Source organism: Anolis carolinensis, chromosome 2, assembly GCF_035594765.1.
Source record: "Anolis carolinensis isolate JA03-04 chromosome 2, rAnoCar3.1.pri, whole genome shotgun sequence".
NCBI lineage: Eukaryota > Metazoa > Chordata > Lepidosauria > Squamata > Dactyloidae > Anolis > Anolis carolinensis.
The window spans coordinates 244,150,148-244,169,582 of NC_085842.1; the positions used below are offsets into that span (position 1 = coordinate 244,150,148).

The 19,435-nt window shown below is 37.6% G+C and overlaps 1 protein-coding gene across 2 annotated transcripts in view; it reads left to right on the forward strand.

Annotated features, from left to right (window-relative positions):
* The window catches only part of mamdc2 (MAM domain containing 2), a 73,196-nt gene that overhangs the window by 38,260 nt on the left and 15,501 nt on the right, over positions 1–19,435 (forward strand). For both annotated transcript variants that reach the window (XM_008103299.3, XM_008103298.3), the window contains exons 3-8: positions 8,268–8,539; positions 8,774–8,858; positions 9,431–9,568; positions 16,388–16,644; positions 16,930–17,023; positions 17,691–17,837. In XM_008103299.3, coding sequence (XP_008101506.2) covers positions 8,268–8,539; positions 8,774–8,858; positions 9,431–9,568; positions 16,388–16,644; positions 16,930–17,023; positions 17,691–17,837 — 993 coding nt within the window. The remainder of the gene's footprint in view (positions 1–8,267; positions 8,540–8,773; positions 8,859–9,430; positions 9,569–16,387; positions 16,645–16,929; positions 17,024–17,690; positions 17,838–19,435) is intronic.

Consider the following 19,435-nt stretch of genomic DNA (forward strand, 5'->3'; position numbering starts at 1 on the left):
TTATTGCTTTCTTAAGTACCTTGTTCAGCATTGAAAGATGGCAATGGGACATTTGATGGCAATGGGAAGTGGAACTGAATATATCTTTCAGCCGTCAACAAGGATTACTCCTGCCATTTGTTTGTGCACAGCAACTGCTTCAGACAGCAGATGCTCATGGCTGCTCTACTTGAACCTTTATCTGTTGGCATAGCTGTACAGTAAACCCTTTGTATGTGATTTGCTTCAGGACCCCCTGTTGGATACCAAAATCCATGAATGTCCAAGTCCTGTTATATCCAACGGAGCAGTAAAATGATAACCCTTATATAAAATTGCAAAACCAAAGTTTGTTTTTTAGAATATTGTGGGGAATATTTTCAAGCTGTGCAAGATTCTATCCATGGATGCAGAAACTGATTATGGAGGGCTGACTGTCCATGATGCACATCTTGTTCTGGATCTCAAAATTAGCCTTCCATCTACAATGTAGTATATGGAAAAGGAAGTGAACTCCATCTTCGCTTTCCCCACAGGCACCACAGCAATCACAGGCCATATTTGTGATTGACATGGAACTTTCTCCAGTGGCTGGAATCATATCAATGGTGGGACTCATTTTTATGCTGCTGAAGGTTCACATTTGCAAGCAAATAATGGTTACACGCACAAGCTTTACACTAATACTTACACAGATTATTATGGGCAAAGATGTGGGGGATTTGGACTAATGCTTGCGTATCAGAAAAATTGATTTGTGAACTGGGCCTACTGATTTCAAAGCTGGTTCCTGGAAAAGATTTTTACTACTTCATTTTTATCCTCTTCTTTTAATTTGATGACTGCAGTGCTTTTGGCTTAACAGAACAGCTTCCCTGTTCAGACTTGGAGAAAACTGGAGCATGCCTGTGGTTTACGATTCCAGCTGTTTACATTAGTAGGAGCTTGCAGGCATTTAGTTTTGTATTTGTTTGTTGTTTTAAATAGGCTATAAAACACATTAAAACAGTAATATTAGTATTCTTCTATTTACACTGGTTTTCTTACATATTTTCATTGAAGAAAATTAATATAATGTCACAAGTCTAATAAAATACATGCTTTGTGATAAAACAAATGTTGGTTTTTAAAATACTGGGGATAGTTTCCTGGCACAATTCAAAGTGTTGGTTTTGACCAATAAACCCCTATACTTTATTTATTTATTTATTTATTTATTTATTTAGTGTCAAGAGCATCTCATAAATACATAAATTTAAAACTGATAATAGAAAGGGATCACAAGCTGCTAAATAGTTTTAGACCAAAAATGGGCAACAGCGACTGCATTGTCTGTAGCTTTAAACAATTCTTCCTCTGTGCATGAGGCAGGGCATTGCGGGCAAGCATACAGATGCGGGGTTGCTTGTTCTGCTCCACAGTTGCTCAAGGTGGAGGGTTCTTTTAAGTAGTGCCATTTAGCCAGGTTGTCTTTTGATATGCCAAGTCCACTTCTGAGTTCTCTTCAGGAACTTCCAAGTTGCCCATTCTTGGTTTGCCCTTGAAGAAAGAATCTCATGGAGGACACCCAGTTGGAATTGCTTGATTTTGCTGCCCTTAGGGATATTCTTGCTGTTGCTGGAAGAACATTTAGAGGAGAGGTGGTTCTCATGAAGTTTTTCCTCGATTTAAGTCTACTGGGAGGAGGCTGATAGCCATACAATGGGTGGCTTTCACAGTGTTCAACCTTATTTCTCTTGCAATTGACAGCAATTTCATGGGGGCAAAGCCAGCTAGCATGTTTTAAAACCCTATACTGTTTGGGTGCAGGTTAGTATATTAGTCTCCTTGAGTTCCACTATTAGAAGAAAGGTGGGACATAAACGAATAAAATAATAATAATAATAATAATAATAATAATAATAATAATAATAATAATACATCACACAGTCCTAGACACTTGGGAAGTGTTCGACTTGTGATTTTGTGAAACAAAATCCAGCATAACTATCTTGTTTGCTGTGTCATACAACGTCGTTGTGTCAATAATAATAATCATCTAATAGTTGATGTTTTAAACAGATGTGTTTTATTAGTATTTATATCTTGTTTTAAAAAGACAACAGATGTGTACTGATAGTTTTGAAGTTTATGCTTTCAAATAAACAGACTTGGAGAATTAAAATCAATTTGATGCATAGACACGGGAAATTATATGTTCATGCTAAAGGCATTAAAGTACACAATAATTACTGTGTCTCAGCAGTGTGGATAAAGTGTATCACTTTTTTGAGATTTATTCACCATGTAATCTTTTTATTTATGAGTAACAGCATTTAAGTAATTTGACTGTTCAGCATGTGGGCTTTAGCAATTAGGAAGCAATATTCTAAGGGTCTTTCCCCATAATCTTGAATCACTAGAGGCCTTTCTAGGCAAGGTGTTTATTGAGCAGTTCTCTTTCCTCTGTCATGGATTTTACAAGAAATGCCCGATAATCACATTTTACATTTGTAACCCTTTCATGTTTCCTCACCACTTTTGACATTTCCCTTTCCATAGAAAATTTGTTAAAGAGGCTGAGTATCTGATATCTTTATGATTACTTTTGACTGGCATTGCTGGGGTCTGCCCTTCTCAATGCAGAAGAGTTTTTTTAATTTTATACTGGTACTTAATAACGCTCCTTTGATTTTACACTGTTGAATAAATGATGCTCCTTAATTATTGTTTACTTTTAGCATTAAATAAAAGAGTATATAAACTGTCAGTCTGTCTAAATATCCTAAAGATACCAGATCCCATCTGATCTTGGAAGGTAAGCCAGGTCAATTCTGATTAGAGAACATCAACAAATACCAGGTGCTATAAGCTCTATTTCAGAGAAAGAGACTGGCCAATCCACTTCTGAGTATTCCTTGCCTTAAAAAAAAACACTTGTAAAATTCACAGGGATGTTATAAGCTGACAAATGACTTAAACGGATGAACAAACACATGTAAACCATTTGGATGTTCTAATGTTTTTGTCTGCTGTGATGCAACTGTGCCGCTAGAGGCCATGCAAATAACATTGTGCATTAAACAGACTAGTCGAGGAAGAAGGAATATTAATTTTTTGAAATGAATTCTGTATTGGAACTAGTTTCATCATCATTGTCTGTATGCCTGTTACTTGATGTTTTGCATACGTCAACATGGATTCTTAGCCTCCCCAGGTGTCGGCGGTGGCCAGGAGTGCCTTCGCACAATTAATACTTGTTTGCCACCTTGAGACGCCAGACTTGGCCATGGTAGTCCATGCCTTGATCACATCCCGTTTGGACTACTGCAACGCTCTCTGTGTGGGGCTACCTTTGAAATTGCAACTGGTTCAGAGATCGGCAGTCAGATTACTAACTGGAGTGCCGTACAGGGAGTGGTCACCGCATATGTTACGTCAGCTCCACTGGCTGCCAATCTGTGTCTGAGCTAAATACAAAGTGCTGGTCATTATCTATAAAGCCCTAAATGGTTTGGGCCCAGACTAAAAGACCACATCTCTGTATAAAAGCCAACATGAGTTCTGTGGTCTGCTGAGGAGGCCCTCCTCTCGGTCCCACCCTCATCTTAAGTGTGACTGGTGGGAACGAGAGAGAGAGCCTTCTCTGTGATTGCTCCCCACCTCTGGAACTCCCTAAAGAATTAAAAATGGCCTCCTCTTTTCTCTCCTTTAAAAAACTTTTTAAAACACATCTATGCAATTTAGCCTATGGAGAGGATGAGGATTTAGTACATCTATATGCACCCTCACCTACCCTGTTAATCTGCTGTTCACTTTTTCCCCTCCAACAATTTTAGTAGAATTTTAGAGCTTTTAATGAAATTTTAAGAACCTAATATGTTTGCAAACAGGAGTATTGCATTATGTCTTACTTTATTTAGGTTGTTTTATAATTTTGTTGAGTTGTTTATGATTTGTTAATATATCACTGTTGGCATTAAATGTTGGCGATTGTGTATATTTTGTTATAAGCCGCCCTGAGTCCCTTTGGGGCGATAAGGCAGGCTATAAATAAAATTTCATCATTTACTCCCATCCAGGTGCTCTGAAGAGTCTGAAAGGTGCCTTCATTTAATGATGAAAGTAATGTTATGTTCAAGACATGTCACATTTAGGATCCAGTTTGAATCCAAAACTGTGTATGCTGTGTGAATGAATTTTCAAGATGGAAATGATTCCACTTCCCTATATACATTGCTGCTGCTAGCAATCACAGGAAAGGCTATTTTAAAATATTTTAGTGTTTCAGTCATTATAATATTAAATCCACTGTTTTGACATGCACATTAAACATTAGGTGAGGTGTCCTGATAATAGCAAATATATTCATTTTATACTTTTAAAAGCAACACATATGTAGTTGTGGATTTTGTCGTTGTGTACCTTCAAGTCGTTTATGATTTAAAAACCTTTCACAAAGTTTCTTGGCAAGATTTGTTTAGGGAGGGTTTCCCAGGGCCTTCCTCTGAGATCGAGAGAATGTGGCTTGCATGAGGTCACTCAGTGGATTTCCATTGCTGAGCAAGAATTGAAATTCCCTTTTTTGGTTTAATAATTAATAATTGAAGCCATGTTAACTTGCATTTACTCTGGTTTAAGAGACAAATGACATAGCCTGCTTTTAATTAAACATGCCATTGTGGTGTTGGAATTAAAAAAGGATGAAACCTTTGATGACACACTGTATTCCAACAAATAGATTTGTATGAAATGGTTTGTGTGTGTGCAGTAGTCTATGTATATCAAACCAAGCATTTAAATTAGGGACTGGAAATGCGTGGTCTGCCATGTGCTCTTGCACTGCAGCTCACATCAATCTAATGGTGAAGGATATTTCCAGTTCATCAACATCTGGAGGCCCACGTGTTTTCTGTGTTCGAATTAATAAATATTTCATTTGGTTCTTTGAGATTTCTATTTAGACAACCTATGGTACTGTTGTCAGTGTACCAGAACTCTAGAATACCAGGAATTGAATCTAAATTTTGCTTGTATGGCTGTTAGAAAAATAGGATTAAGTCTAACCTTCAATTGCAACATGTCTTTATAGCATAAACTACATTGATAATCATATGTTGTTCTTGGATAAACACATTGTTTTGGAAGGATCCTTTTGTTTTAAATTGAATGTTAACTGGCTTTTTGTAAAGCAGTCAGATTTTTAAAAAACTATTCAGAAACATTTAAGGAAAAAACATGGTGTTTATCTTTTTCTGCCTGGAGGTGTATTCCTTCCTAATTTAAGTCTTTAAGGTATACTTACATCCTATTCATTTCCATTTCATCACATCTATACACATAATAAAAGTGGAAATATGTATGTGTGTATGTGCCAGGGTGTCCACTAATACAGACAAACTCCTGCCTCCACAAACAGCTATAGCTCCTAGTACCCTCCCTCCAATGATACTGCAGGTTACAGTGAGCATTATGAATATGTACAAGAGCTCTGCCAATGTACTCCATGAACACCATACTGCCTATCACCTAAATGCAGGCTTTCATACAGGGACGATTTCATCCTAGAGTTTATGTGTTTCCTCCACCACAGACACCACAGTGTTTCTTACTCTCTCAATTTGTGTGGAATTTGCATAACCCACCCACCGCCTCTCCCTTAACCCTTTCTATTATTTTCTATGGCACACAGCAAACAGAGAAATTGATCAGCAACTGAACATACTAGAGAAGTTTGGGGAGAATTCATCATGATACGTATGTGTTTCTCTGAAAATAAGACAGTGTCTTATATTAATTTTTGCTCCCAAAGATGCTCTAGGTCATATTTTCAGGAGATTTCTTATTTTTCCATGAAGAAGAATTCACATTTATTGTTGAACAAAAAAAAAAATGAACATTTATTATATACTGTACAGTAGTTGTCATCATAAACCAGCATAACCAGACGAACTGTGAATCCTATCAAGAATTTCTTGTTACTACCAATATTCCCATGTACAACACTTTATGGTACATACATTTACCGATCCTGCATGCTCTGGTGTTCTGTTCGGCGGGCATGTTTCCAAACAAAAACTTTGCTAGGTCTTACTTTCGGGGGAGGCCTTATATTTTGCAATTCAGCAAAACCTCTACTAGGTCTTATTTTCTGGGGATGTCTTATTTTAGGGGAAACAGGGTAGGAGTTGTAGGTACTGGGATGTATAGTTCACCTGCAATCTTAGAGCACTCTGAACTCCACCAGTGATGGACCTAGAGCTAACCTGGCACACAGAACTCCCATGACCAACAAAAAACACTGGCAGTCTTTAGAGGGATTTATAGGAGTTGTAGTTCACCTACATGCAGAGCGCACTATGAACCCAAACAATGATGGATCTGGACCAAACTTGGCATGCATACCCAATATGCTGAAATTTGAGTGCTGGTGGGTTTTGAGGGGAATTGGCCTGGACATTTTGGAGTTGTACTTATTGGGATTTATAGATCACCTGCAATCAATGAGCACTCTGACCTCCACCAAAGATGGAAGTGGACCAAACTTGGTACACAGAGCACCCATGACCAGCAAAAAATACTGGACATCTTTGGGGGAAATTAATCGTGATTTTGGGGAGTTGTAGTTCACCTACATCCAGAGAGCACTGTGAACACAAACACTGATGGATTTGGGCCAAACTTGGCACACATAACTGATATGCCAAAATTTGATTACTGGAGGGGTTTGGGGGAACTGATCTTCCTTTCTGGAAGCTGTAGTTCACCCACAATCAGAGAAACTGTGACCTCCACAGATGATAGACCTGGACCAAACTTGGCACACAGAATTCCCATGACTAACTCAACCTACTGAAGGGCTTTGAGGGCCTGACTCACCATAGTGGGAATTGTAGTTTACCCTACAGCACACTGAGAGCACACTGAACCCCACTGATGATGCATCTAGAGCAAACTTGCCCAACATTACAAATTTTAAGTACTGATGGAGTTTCTCGGTGTTAACCTGGCAAGATGTGAGTCGTTGTTCATCCACAACTTTAGGCATTTTGTACAATTTAAAAATTGACTTTTTCAAATAACCTGGGCAACGCCGGGTACCCAAGCTAGTTAGTTTATATAGCTATGTTGAGGGTAGTTACGGTTACGAGTATACTTGGAAATTTATTTTTACAAATTTGCAGGACTTTGATTCAGATGTGAAGATTACTGAAAAAATATGAATACTACAGAAAAATATTTTCATGCGGTAGTGCCCCACCTGAAGAAACAAGATATTTATTTCTGTAGGAAATCTAAGTATGCAGAAGAATTCAAAACCATATTCCTGTTTATACTCACACTATAAAATTTCAAAAATATGTCTTGTAAAACATGATTCCCTGTTGCGTTGTGTTTTATAATGTATGTGTGCATTATTTGATTCTGTAGTTGATTCTGGCATGCCTTGAAACTAATGGGATTAGTTGGCAACTGTCCTGAATGAGCCTTTTGCCAATGAAAAACAAAAACATGTTGCTCTTTGGTTTAGGATGTATATTCTCCCCAGTGACCCATTGCCCTAATTGTATTGGAAAGAGAACACAGTGAATGAAGTAACTGTTATGGAAGTATGGCTTGTTAAGGCTGCATGACATGTGGCTTCTTTTTGTCTTGGTCCTCTTCTGTAGATACTTATGTAGTGTGAGTTTAGACACCTTTACTGTGAAAGAAAGGTGCACTGTAGAAATCTCCATTCATAAACAATCAAAAGTACAATTTGTACACTTGTAAACACTTATGTATTATATATGTAAACATTTGGATAAGAACACTATGTGTATATGTTTCTCAGACCTGTCTGTATATTGCAATATTGTTGGGAAATAGTTTTATTGTTGTGTTGAATTATACCTTTTATTTATCCCTGACTTTTTAAATATGCGATACAGTTTATTAAGTGGCCTTAGTGACACTTAGGTATATCTACATGGGCCAAATGAGTTGAACAGTGATGAATGAACTCCATGACATCCACATGATGCAAGTGGGCCCCATGTATCACATGGATGCCATGCGGTTCATTCACCACCACCACTCCAACTCATTCAATGCATGTAGATGGACTCTAAATATCTTTTACAATGTTTGGGAGAAATATCTTATAACCAACCTTACCTCATACGGTCTCCTCCAGATGTTATGGGCCACAGCTCCTAAAATCTCTGACTACTTAGAAAAACCTGAAAGGAACTGTATTGTTATAATGCAAAATTATATGTAGCACATAGTTTTCCATGTAATAATGTAATCTTGTTTGTGTTTTCCAGGTCATTACATTTCTGTGGATACCTCACAAGGTACAGATGGTGACTCAGCTGTATTACTTAGTCCTGAACTCTCTACAGAAGAATGGAGCTGTATTAGACTTATATACCAAATTGCCACATCTTCAGAGTTAGCAGCAGATGCTACGACTTTAAATGTGTACCTCAGGGTGGAAGGAGAAAGTTTTGATCATTTACTTTGGACAACTACTGAACCCTCAGAGAGCTGGCTCATTGCTAGTCTTGATATTAGAAATAGTACTGACAGATATAAGGTAAGCATAATTTTGGAACAAAGTACAGCATTTAGTAAATTTCAGCTTCTGATCATTTATATATTGATGTTATTCCTTTCATCCAATACATCTTAAACATCTAATATATTCTCCCCAGTGACCCATTGCCCTAATCAGCTCCTACAATTTACATTGTTTTATTTTAACAAATTTTGAGAAAAAAATTAGTACCTAACATTTCTCTCTCTCTCTCTCTCTTTGGTTTTTTTGTAGATTGTATTAGAAGGTGTGTTGGGAAGAGATAATTTTGCCAGCATAGCAATTTTTGAAATTAAAATTACTACTGGCTACTGCATAGGTAGGTTGCTTGTTGTAATATTTGCCTACAAATTTGTGTTTAATTGTGATACTACTTTTAAAAAGAGCACTAGTGCAGATTGATATAATATTAATACACTTATCCACAGGTATTCTAGGAGTCTATTATACTGGGTTTTTAACTAGCAATACTATTTTTAAAATCCATAAGCCAAAGACCCTTTAACACACATTTATTAATTGTGTGATGTGTTTATGCATATTCAGTAAGTCTGCTCTAGTTGAGATTAACAAGAGGATTCAAGTCTTAGATCTCTGTACTTACATAAAGGTTTCATCTTGCCTACTACTACCTCATCTTTTATACTCAATATCTACTGACAGTTTGGTTGTCAGTTGAAAAGGTGGGTGATAATGAAAACAGATAAGAAGGGGTATGTTTATAAGTTGGTTATCTTTCTGAATAAAGTATAATTATTGTGTACTAATGTTAATTTTTAAAAGATTCAGTACACTGAGCTGGCTGTGCCAAATACTCCAGTTGTTTAGCAGCACTGTGATATTTATGGATTGTGCTCTCAGAGATTCAATTATAGTATTTGCAAATTTCAGAATGTAATTTTGAAGAGAACCATCTGTGTGGTTATATGAACCGCTGGAACCCCAATGTGAACTGGTTTGTTGGTGGAGGAAACATTGGAAATTCCCAGTCCATCCTTCCAAGAGATCACACTCTTAATAATGAATATGGTAAGCAAGAGTTACTCAAAAAGACGCAATGGAGAGAGAAGTTAGTATTAAATGAGAAAAGTGTGGTTTTTATTTATTTAATTTAGATAATTTTTACTCCATACTTCAGCTACAAAGGTGCTCAGTGGCGCTAAATTCCATTTCCCTAAAACAACAACTTTAAAATATACAATGTAACATAAAACCATTGATTATAACAACCCTGAAGAGTTGTTATATGGTAATTTGCAATCTACATAAGAGAAATAAGGTGTAATACACAAGACATAGTCTTGCTAGCTGCCTCGCTCCCACTAAGTGACTGCAGAATGGCAGATACTATACTTGCTCATCTGCATTTGCGGGTGTTAGATATACATGATATCTATAAAGTAGAACCCCACATCTATATATATAAAAGAGTGATGGCATCACGGCAATTCACAAAACAACAAAAGTACAGGCCCCCCAACCTCAAAATTTGACAACACAACCCATCATCCACGCCTCAAGGTTGATACAACAAAAAGAAAAGAAAAATAAAGTCCTAATTAGAGGGAGAGCAATAATTTTTTTTATCCAATGGCTGCCAGTTTAGAGGGCTAATCTCTGCCCACTTGGTTGCCTAGCAACCAAGGGACAGCCAGGTTTCAGTTAGGGGACAGGCAGATTTAGGCCTCACTTAGACTTCTTCCACAGATTATCTAATTTGCACTGGATTATATGGCAGTGTAGACTCAAGGCCCCTCCACACAGCTATATAACCCATTTATAATCTTATATTATCTGCTTTGCACTGGATTATCTTGACTCCACACTACCATATAATCCACTTCAGTGTGCATTTTATACAGCTGTGAAGAAGGGGCCTCATATAATCCAGTTCTAAGCAGATAATTTAAGATTATCAATATACAGTAGAGTCTCACTTATCCAACATAAACAGGCCGGCAGGATAAGTGAATATGTTGGATAATAAGAAGGGATTCAGGAAAAGCCAATTAAACATCAAATTAGGTAATCGTTATACAAATTAAGCACCAAAACATCATATTATACAACAAATTTGACAGAAAAAGTAGTTCCATGCGCAGTAATGCTATGTAGTATTTACAGTAGAGTCTCACTTATCCAACACTCGCTTATCCAACGTTCTGGATTATCCAACGCATTTTTGTAGTCAATGCTTTCAATATATCGTGATATTTTGGTGCTAAATTCATAAATACAGTAATTACTATATAGCATTACTGTGTACTGAACTACTTTTTCTGACAAATTTGTTGTCTAACATGATGTTTTGGTGCTTCATTTGTAAAATCATAACTTAATTTGATGTTTAATAGGGTTATCCTTAATTCCTCATTATCCAACATATTCGCTTATCCAACGTTCTGCCGGCCCGTTTATGTTGGATAAGTGAGACTCTACTGTACTGTATTTACAAATTTACCACAAAAATATCACAATGAATTTAAAACACTGACTACAAAAACACTGATTATGAAAAGGCAGACTGCGTTGGATAATCCAGAACATTGTATAAGCGAATGTTGGATAAGTGAGATTCTTCTTTAATATGAAATAATTTCTGGGATAGAATAATGCAGAACAATATAATCTCTAAAACCAGGACAGTAAATAAACAGGGGAATTCCACACAGGAAACAATCAGGGCCAGCTAACACCTCCCAACAAAGTATTCCCATCATCAAAGTCTGGCAAATCCTGTTTTCTCAGGGCCACAGACAGTAGAAACACATAAAATATCGCAAACAACACCACTCTGAAAACAAGGGAATTCCAGACAGGAAACAATCAGGGCCAGCTAACACCTCCCAACAAAAAATTCACTCAGGGAGGAAACAGCCAGGCTTTAAAGCTGCAAGGCCATTACATCCTAATCATTTTTCCTAATTGCAGCATTCATACTTGCCTCCAACAAACAAAAAAAACCAATCAGAAAAATTGTATATTCACAACCTTTAGGAAATAATATCCCCTGATGGCGCAGCGTGTTAAAGCGCTGAGCTGCTGAACTTCTGGACCGAAAGGCCACAGGTTTGAATTGGGGGAGCAGAGAGAGCCCCCACTGTTAGCCCCAGCTTCTGCCAACCCAGAAGTTTGAAAACATGCAAATGTGAGTGCATCAATAGGTACTGCTCTGGCAGGAAGGTAACGCCACTCCATGTAGTCATCCCACATGACCTTGGAGGAGTCTACGGACAACGCCGGCTCTTCGGCTTAGAAATGGAGATGAGCACCAACCCCCAGAGTCAGACACGACTGGACTTAATGTCAGGGGAAAACCTTTACCCTTGACCTTAACTACCACCAATTCCTCCATACTTTATTTCCCATACCACCAGACTTCGCCACAGCAACGCGTGGCCGGGCACAGCTAATATATATATATATATATATATATATATATATATATATACACACACACACACACACACACACACACACACACACACACATACATACATACACTGAGAGAATACTTCTTTATGCCATCTAATATAGCTCCATCCTCCTAGAGAGGTGTCCAGCAGAAAGTTGACCGTAGAATTACACTAGAGATTCTTAGAGCGTATATTAATCAAACCTACAAATAAATCTGCAAAAATTAAACCTGCAATGGGGAGGGCTAACTTACATTTTAAAGCATTTTAATTCATAGCTTCATCTGATGGAGGGATTTTTTCTGAGTTGTGACATTAGAATGCAAGTATGCCATGAATGACTTTTTAAACAATTACATAGTGCAGGATGTAGAAAAGGCACTTGAAAAAATAAAAGATGAGAGGGGAAAACTGCAAAATGAATCAGTGAATAGCATTTTTAACACAAAGAGGGCCTCTCTCTCAGAAAACACCAACATCCAGGCATTGATCCTAGAACAATTTCTCTATAATATTGTCAGCTATTTATCCTAGAGCAGTGGTTCTCAGCCTGTGGGCTCCCAGATGTTTTGGCCTTGAACTCCCATAAATCTTAACAGATTGGAAACTGGTTGGGATTTCTGGGAGTGGTTGGCCAAAACACCTGGGGACCCACAGGTTGAGAACCACTGTCCTAGAGTAATGAACATGAATAAAATTAAACTCAAATTATCTTAATTTATGATGAGAACAGTAATTTCATTTTTATCTTTATTGTTTCTAATGAAGTATGTACCTTCTCTTACAGCAGTGTTAAAAATGCTAAAGGTACTATCTTAAGAAATACTAGAGTGTTAAACCTATCCATTTATTTCAGTGGAAGCATCTGGTTATTGAACCCCATGAAGTGTATTGCATATTCTTGTTCTGGGGAGTTGTGGGAAGATATTCATATGAAGAGGTTTATTCAAAAAGAGATACAACTCTGCTTTTTCAGTGTGGTGTGCATTCAGACTCCGCTGCAGATGCATACAATATAACCCATGCATCTAAGGGAGATACGTTCCTGAACTTCATATGGATACACAAAACTATGGATAATAGCAACACCTATTGAAATGAAGGGACTACACAGTCACTATGGAAAACCTAGAAAATGCCTAGAGAGAGGACATGTATTATTGGGTGTGGATAAACTAAATTAACGGTGATCATGACCTTATGGGTTGGAGCCAACTTCCCATGGGTAGGTTTAAGACATTCATGGGATGCATTGCTGGAGAAGGCATATGAAGGTGATTTTCACAAATCCCTTCTCTCTTCAGGGCTAGATCCCATACTGTTGTGGGGGATCCTTTGGGGCCCTTCTGTTTGCAGAAGGGAATATTTGGATCCAACCACATGAAATGAATCAAAGTAAAATAAAAAGATAACTTTTAATTTATTTAATTGAAAAAGAGAGGAATATTAAAATGAACCATTTCAGAAGCAGTGCTACCAGATATAAAATTCCTTTGCATATGTACATTAAAAAAATATTTTCTCTTTAATTTTTTTCTTCTCACAAGTATTAAAAGGGAGGCACCTCCTAAACAGAGATCACAATAGTATTTGTAATAAGCTCAATAAGCTACACAATATAAAATTAGTCTCTTGTATTTTTTAATGATCAAGGGAATATTTGGATATATTACATCCCAATTTAGAAGTTAATTCTATCAAAATCATATATTTTCTCCTTCAAATGATTGTCTTGCTGGAAAAGTTTGTGCCCTCAGTATTTTCTTCCGAAGCAAGGATTAGACGGATTCCTAAAGTCTGAATTAGAAGGCTCTTGGGGGATGTTAAACCACAAAGTGTTATATTTGTGCACTGGAAAGATTGAGCGCAACAGATGCATTTGGCTCTAAAACCGAAGCAGATGTCAAATCCAGAAGCTATAATTGCTCATTCAACAGACTTTGATTATTTCCATGGCTTTTTTAATATAATGAAAAGTCAGCTTCACGCTTTTGACTGGAAAACTGTTTAGATCTGATATAATCTGATTTTAGGATTCTTTTTTGGGGGGTGGGGGTGGGGGGTGGGGTTCCCTTCAGAGTTAGGGAAGGTAGAATTGATACCTCATTATGTGTGCATGTTTGGCTTTGGAGGCATTTGAAAAAATCGCAGAACCCCAGAGAACAACTTAGAATAGCTAGAGGGTAGGCATGGGCGAACTTTTTGTGGTGGGGGCTGCATTGCAGGCTAGGGGGGGCAGGGAGGGAGGGGATGGGGGGAGACCAAGGGCAGTTGGTGTGGGGGGTGGAGGCTGCAGAGGGGCAGTTGGTGCAGGGCGGTGGTTGGCATGGGGGTGGTGGGCAGCCACATGTGAATAAGAAGAAGGAGGCACACGAGAGGGGAAGGAGAAGGAGACACATGAGAGGAGGAGGAGATATACGGCTGCTGAGAGCTCTGGAAGGAAAGATGCTACCAGCATCTTTCCTTCAGTTAGTCTCAAAGATGTGACAAGAGCCCTTTGCATAGAAAGGATAAATATATAAAAGGTGCATGCATTAAATGGGGTCAGTTTCCCAAACACAGCGTGTGGATTTTACAGAGGGAAAAGATGTGATTTAAACCTGGTTTCAGCTCTCATGACAGATGCAATATAATTGTATTTTGTACATGATAGCAGTGTAGGGCCTTATCTGGTGAGATCTCTAAATTTGTAATAAGCCTTAATAGAATTTCCATAATGAGGGATGAATTTTAATCTTCAGCTTCTAGTCTTTTTTCATAACTAGTAGAGGAAGAAGAAATCGTGCAAATGAAGCAAATATATACATTTCTAAAATTACATATTTAATGCAAATCCCATTCACCGCATTTCATTTTATATAAATGTGTGCATGTATTTAAAATTGTTCCAAGTTCAATTGAAAATTTTCAAAAAAATTTTTTGCTCCACCAAAGAGGAGGGTTAATCATTAATGGTCTCTAGAAAAATAATTACTATTCTCTTTGAAAAAGTTTGCTTTCTGTAATTCAACCTAGATTTTGCTAATTACTAGCACTAAAAAGGAAAAAAAAACGTTCAGAACAAATCATGGTCAACATGAAAACTGCTGGAGGTGAATAGAGAAGGAGGAATTTGCCAAGGCCATAAAAGACGCGTTAACTGTCAAGCCAAGTTTTTCTCATAACCCAAGGTGGAAATGTCCAATAATTGAAGTGAACAGTTTGAAAAACCCTAGCCTGTTACTGCTGCTAGTATTGTAAAATGCTCCTCCCTAGCAACACACAAACCAACACAAAAATGTTTATCTATGAAATGTCTATTCTGCTTGAGTATTTTGAGCCACATTTTACTATGTGCATTGATCTGACAAATCTTCGGTTTCTTTCTTAGCTTCCTTATGATTTTATTGATTTTTTTTAAAGAGATGCCATATATTCCCCTTGACCTGGATAGTTCTGGCATAAGCTATAATTTGGTCACATCATATAATATTGGCAAAGCTCGCAATAGATTTGTAGAAGATTCAGAAAGAAATAACCCCTGCTATTTCGAAATAGAGTACAGGCAGTCCCCAAGTATGTAAGTTAGAACAGGCACATTTTAAAGTGTAACTCCAGCTATATATGTGTTTGTGTGTGTTTTGGATTGCATAGGGAATTGTTAACACCCCTGTGATGTTTGTTTTGCTGTCTGTACCGCTGTTCAGAAGATTTCACATCACTTTTTGTCTCTGTGATAATTGGATTTTAACAAATTTCGCTTCTTATGGAAACAAGGATTGGTGATACAGCTTCAGTGGAGACACCTTTTCCCCATGATAATAACTCTTTCAGGAGTGAATTTGCCTACCTAGAGATAGGTTTCTTTCTCACCCCCATTCTTAACTATGAGTCATTTGTAACTTGAGGACTACCTCAAGTTGAATATTCTTCATGATTTAAGTTTATCATTTATTAGACACAGTCATCACAATGATTTACAATAGATTAACAAGGGGAAAGAAGAGATCATAATGGCACAGTGGTTTGAGTGTTAGACTAGGACTCTGGAAGATCAGGGCTTGTATCCTTGTTTGACCATGGAAACCATCTGGGTGATCTTGACTATTAGCCTCAGAGGAAGGAAATGACAAATCCTCTCTGAATAAATCTTGCCAAGAAAACCCTAGTGATATGGTTGGAAATGACTTGAGGGCACCCAACAATAACAAAGGAAAGAATACAAGAAGACCAGTTTTGATTTATTGCTTTTCTTATCGTGGGTTTGATTAAAAAAACAACAACCCATATTCAAGAATGGAAACAAAGTTTTCCAATTTTATTAATACAGGCATTTATAAGAAGCTCGCAGCTATATATTTAATATTTATTATTCATAAATGTTATGCATCAAATACCTACTCCACTTAGACACTCGTATCTTTGTGGATTAACAAAATTCTCTTATTTTTAGGCCACTACATGTATGTAGACTCTCTCTATGTCAAGCACTTCCAGGAAGTGGCTCAGCTGGTCTCCCCTAGAACAACGGCGCCTATGTCGGGCTGTTTGTCCTTTTATTACCAAGTGCAGCAGGATAATGGCATTGTTTTTACCATCTACATGAGAGATATAAATGGCTTTTATGAAGAGCTTTGGAAAGCAGGCGGCTACACGAAGAATGGCTGGGTTTTAGGAGAAGTTGATTTCAGTGCTCCATACCCAATGGAGGTAAGGTCATCGGATTTGTAGGTTTACATGTCATATGGTTTGCCAGTAATATGGTCTGAAAATGATATTTCTTGTTGCTCTCTTTTCTCTTAGTATGGTGGGGAATTTAAAAAAAAATACTTTGTTTCTGTAAAGAATTCTGGCAGCATCAGAATCAAAACCTGCACTTTGGGTAATAATTGGAAACCCAAACATAATGGGAACACATTGAAATGTCTTATGTATGCTGCAATGAAATAAACATGATACAGTAATGAAATAATTGTGCATGTGTTTTGTCCCTAGATTATTTTTGAAGTTGCTTTTAATAGTGCCAAAGGGGGATATATTGCTCTAGATGACATTTCATTCTCTCCGGTTTTCTGTAGCAATGAGACAGGTATGACATCCCTCATGCGCACCTATGTTCTTATTTGTTTACTTCTTTCTGGTCTGGTTTGTTGTGTGAATTTGAATGTGCTGTAATAAATTGCATCCTAGTCAATGCAATCATTCTTGGTACTTTAAAATGTCAAGTTGTCCTACTGGTCTAATGAGCAGACATGTGTGTATTGACAGGTGGATGTTTTTCTTGTGCAGTCATGATATAGTTACCTGTTAGCAATTGACAAATTAGCCATCAGAACAAAAAAAAAATCAATGATCCTGTCTTATTTGTTGGAACCCCTAGTGGTGCAGTGGGTTAAACCCTTGTGCTGGCAGGACTGCTGACCTGAAGGTTGGGTTGCTGACCTGAAGGTTGCCGGTTCGAGTCCAACTCAGGGAGAGTGGGGATGAGCTCCCTCTATCAGCTCCAGTTTCCCATGCAGGGACATGAGAGAAGCCTCCCACAAGGATTGAAAAACATCAAAATATCTGTGCGTCCCCTGGGCAATGTCCTTGCAGATGACAAATTCTCTCACACTAGAAGTGACTTGCAGTTTCTCAAGTCACTCCTGAGATGAAAAACAATTGTTTGTTTTTTATTTGTTTTTGGTACATCAGTATTTTCCTGCTAACCATAAAGGTCCATTTTCCCCCTTCTATCTCTTTCTTCTACATCTCAGAAATTTCCTTCAGTCCCATACAGGCAAGTTGCAATTTTGAGGATGATCTCTGCAACTTTTATCAAGATCACATGGATGGCCCTGGCTGGAGCAGGGTGAAAGTAAAGCCTAATGCATACAGACCAGGTGACCATACAACTGGCATGGGTAAGCAGAAAAGCCTCCTGGTGAGAATTAAAAGTAGGACAGACCAGTGAACTGCCTGAGTATTTCAGATCAGATCTCAGTTACCAAAACAAGCATTGTGGGAGACCGAAACACCCCAGAATTTTCCCAACAGGATTTTGGAGAAGAATCCCAGTTGTATTGAGATCACTCAACCAAAATTATAATGAGAAAGGCCTTGTATTCTTCTTGAACTTCTGCTAACCTTACAATGAAAAAGCATTTCATGCTAAATATTTTCATTGATGATATACACCTCTGAAAGTACAGTCATGCACTGATTTTTCACATACATAAGAAAGGAAGAATGAATCCTAAAATCTGCAATACTGTGTTCTGGTGAAACACCGATATTTTTTAAAAGGCTGAAACTGTTCAAAATGCTTTCTCATTGGAGATATGTATTCTCTGCTGCTTCCAGGAAAATTACACTATTACGAAACTGGCAGGAAGATGGGGACCATGTGGCCCGAAATGCAACCTCTATTGTCCCTTTCCATAGGCTGTAGCAGATAAGGCTTATGAATTTCAGTCCAAAAACATCTTGATGGCCACAAGTTGCCTACTGTGTCCTATTGTTTTTATAGTGGCTTGAGAGTGAGAGATTGAGGTTTCCGTAAGTCCATTTAGCACATTCATGACATAGTTTAGGACTTTCTGGTTCAAAACCAAAATTCATTAGTGTTGATTCATCACAGGTGAGGTAAGTAAGCACTATTTTATTTAGGAAAGAAGGCCTTTTTATACAAAAGCTCTTGCTTTGGGCGTTAGGTAACTTAACTGGAAGGGCTACTCACAATCAATTTGATTTTGACAAAATGGTGCATGGAATACAAGGCCCAGATTTGATTTAACCCTCCTCCGTATAATCGATGTATTGCTGCTTCAGCTTATAAAACTCAAAATAGCTTTTCTAGTTAAAGAGGGGTGGAATGGTACTTTAGAGCCAGGCTAAGTTACATGAACACTATGGTCAATGACATAGTAATAGGATATAAAATGGATTTAGTCAGACCCATGTACCTTCATTTATTATTTTCCTGTATTAATTATTTATTGGTTAGTACAGGTTGAATATCCCTTATCTGAAAAGCTAGGTGCCAGAAATGTTTGGGGTTTTAGATTTTTTCAGATTCTGGAATACCTATATTTGCATATACATTCATAATGAGATATTTTGGAGAAAGGGTCCAATGTCTAAATATGAAATTCATTTTTGTTTCATATACACTCACACACATAGCCTGACAGTAATTTTATACACAATATTTTAAACAATTTTGTGCCTGAAACAAAGTCTGTGTACACTGAGCTATCGAAAAGCAAAGATATCCATGTGGACAACTTTGGATTTTGTAGTGTTTCAGGTTTCACAATTCCGGATGAGAAATATTCAAACTGTAACATACATAATCAATTTTTTACAGAATGAGCTCAATACAGCACATATGATTTCCTCTTTCCAGTGTTATCCTCACTAGCCTGTGAGATCAGGCTGAGAATGACTGCATAAAAGTCACCCACTGAATTTCATGGTTCAGTTCAGTCTAGAACTTGGACTCTTTCAAGTCCTAGTGCAT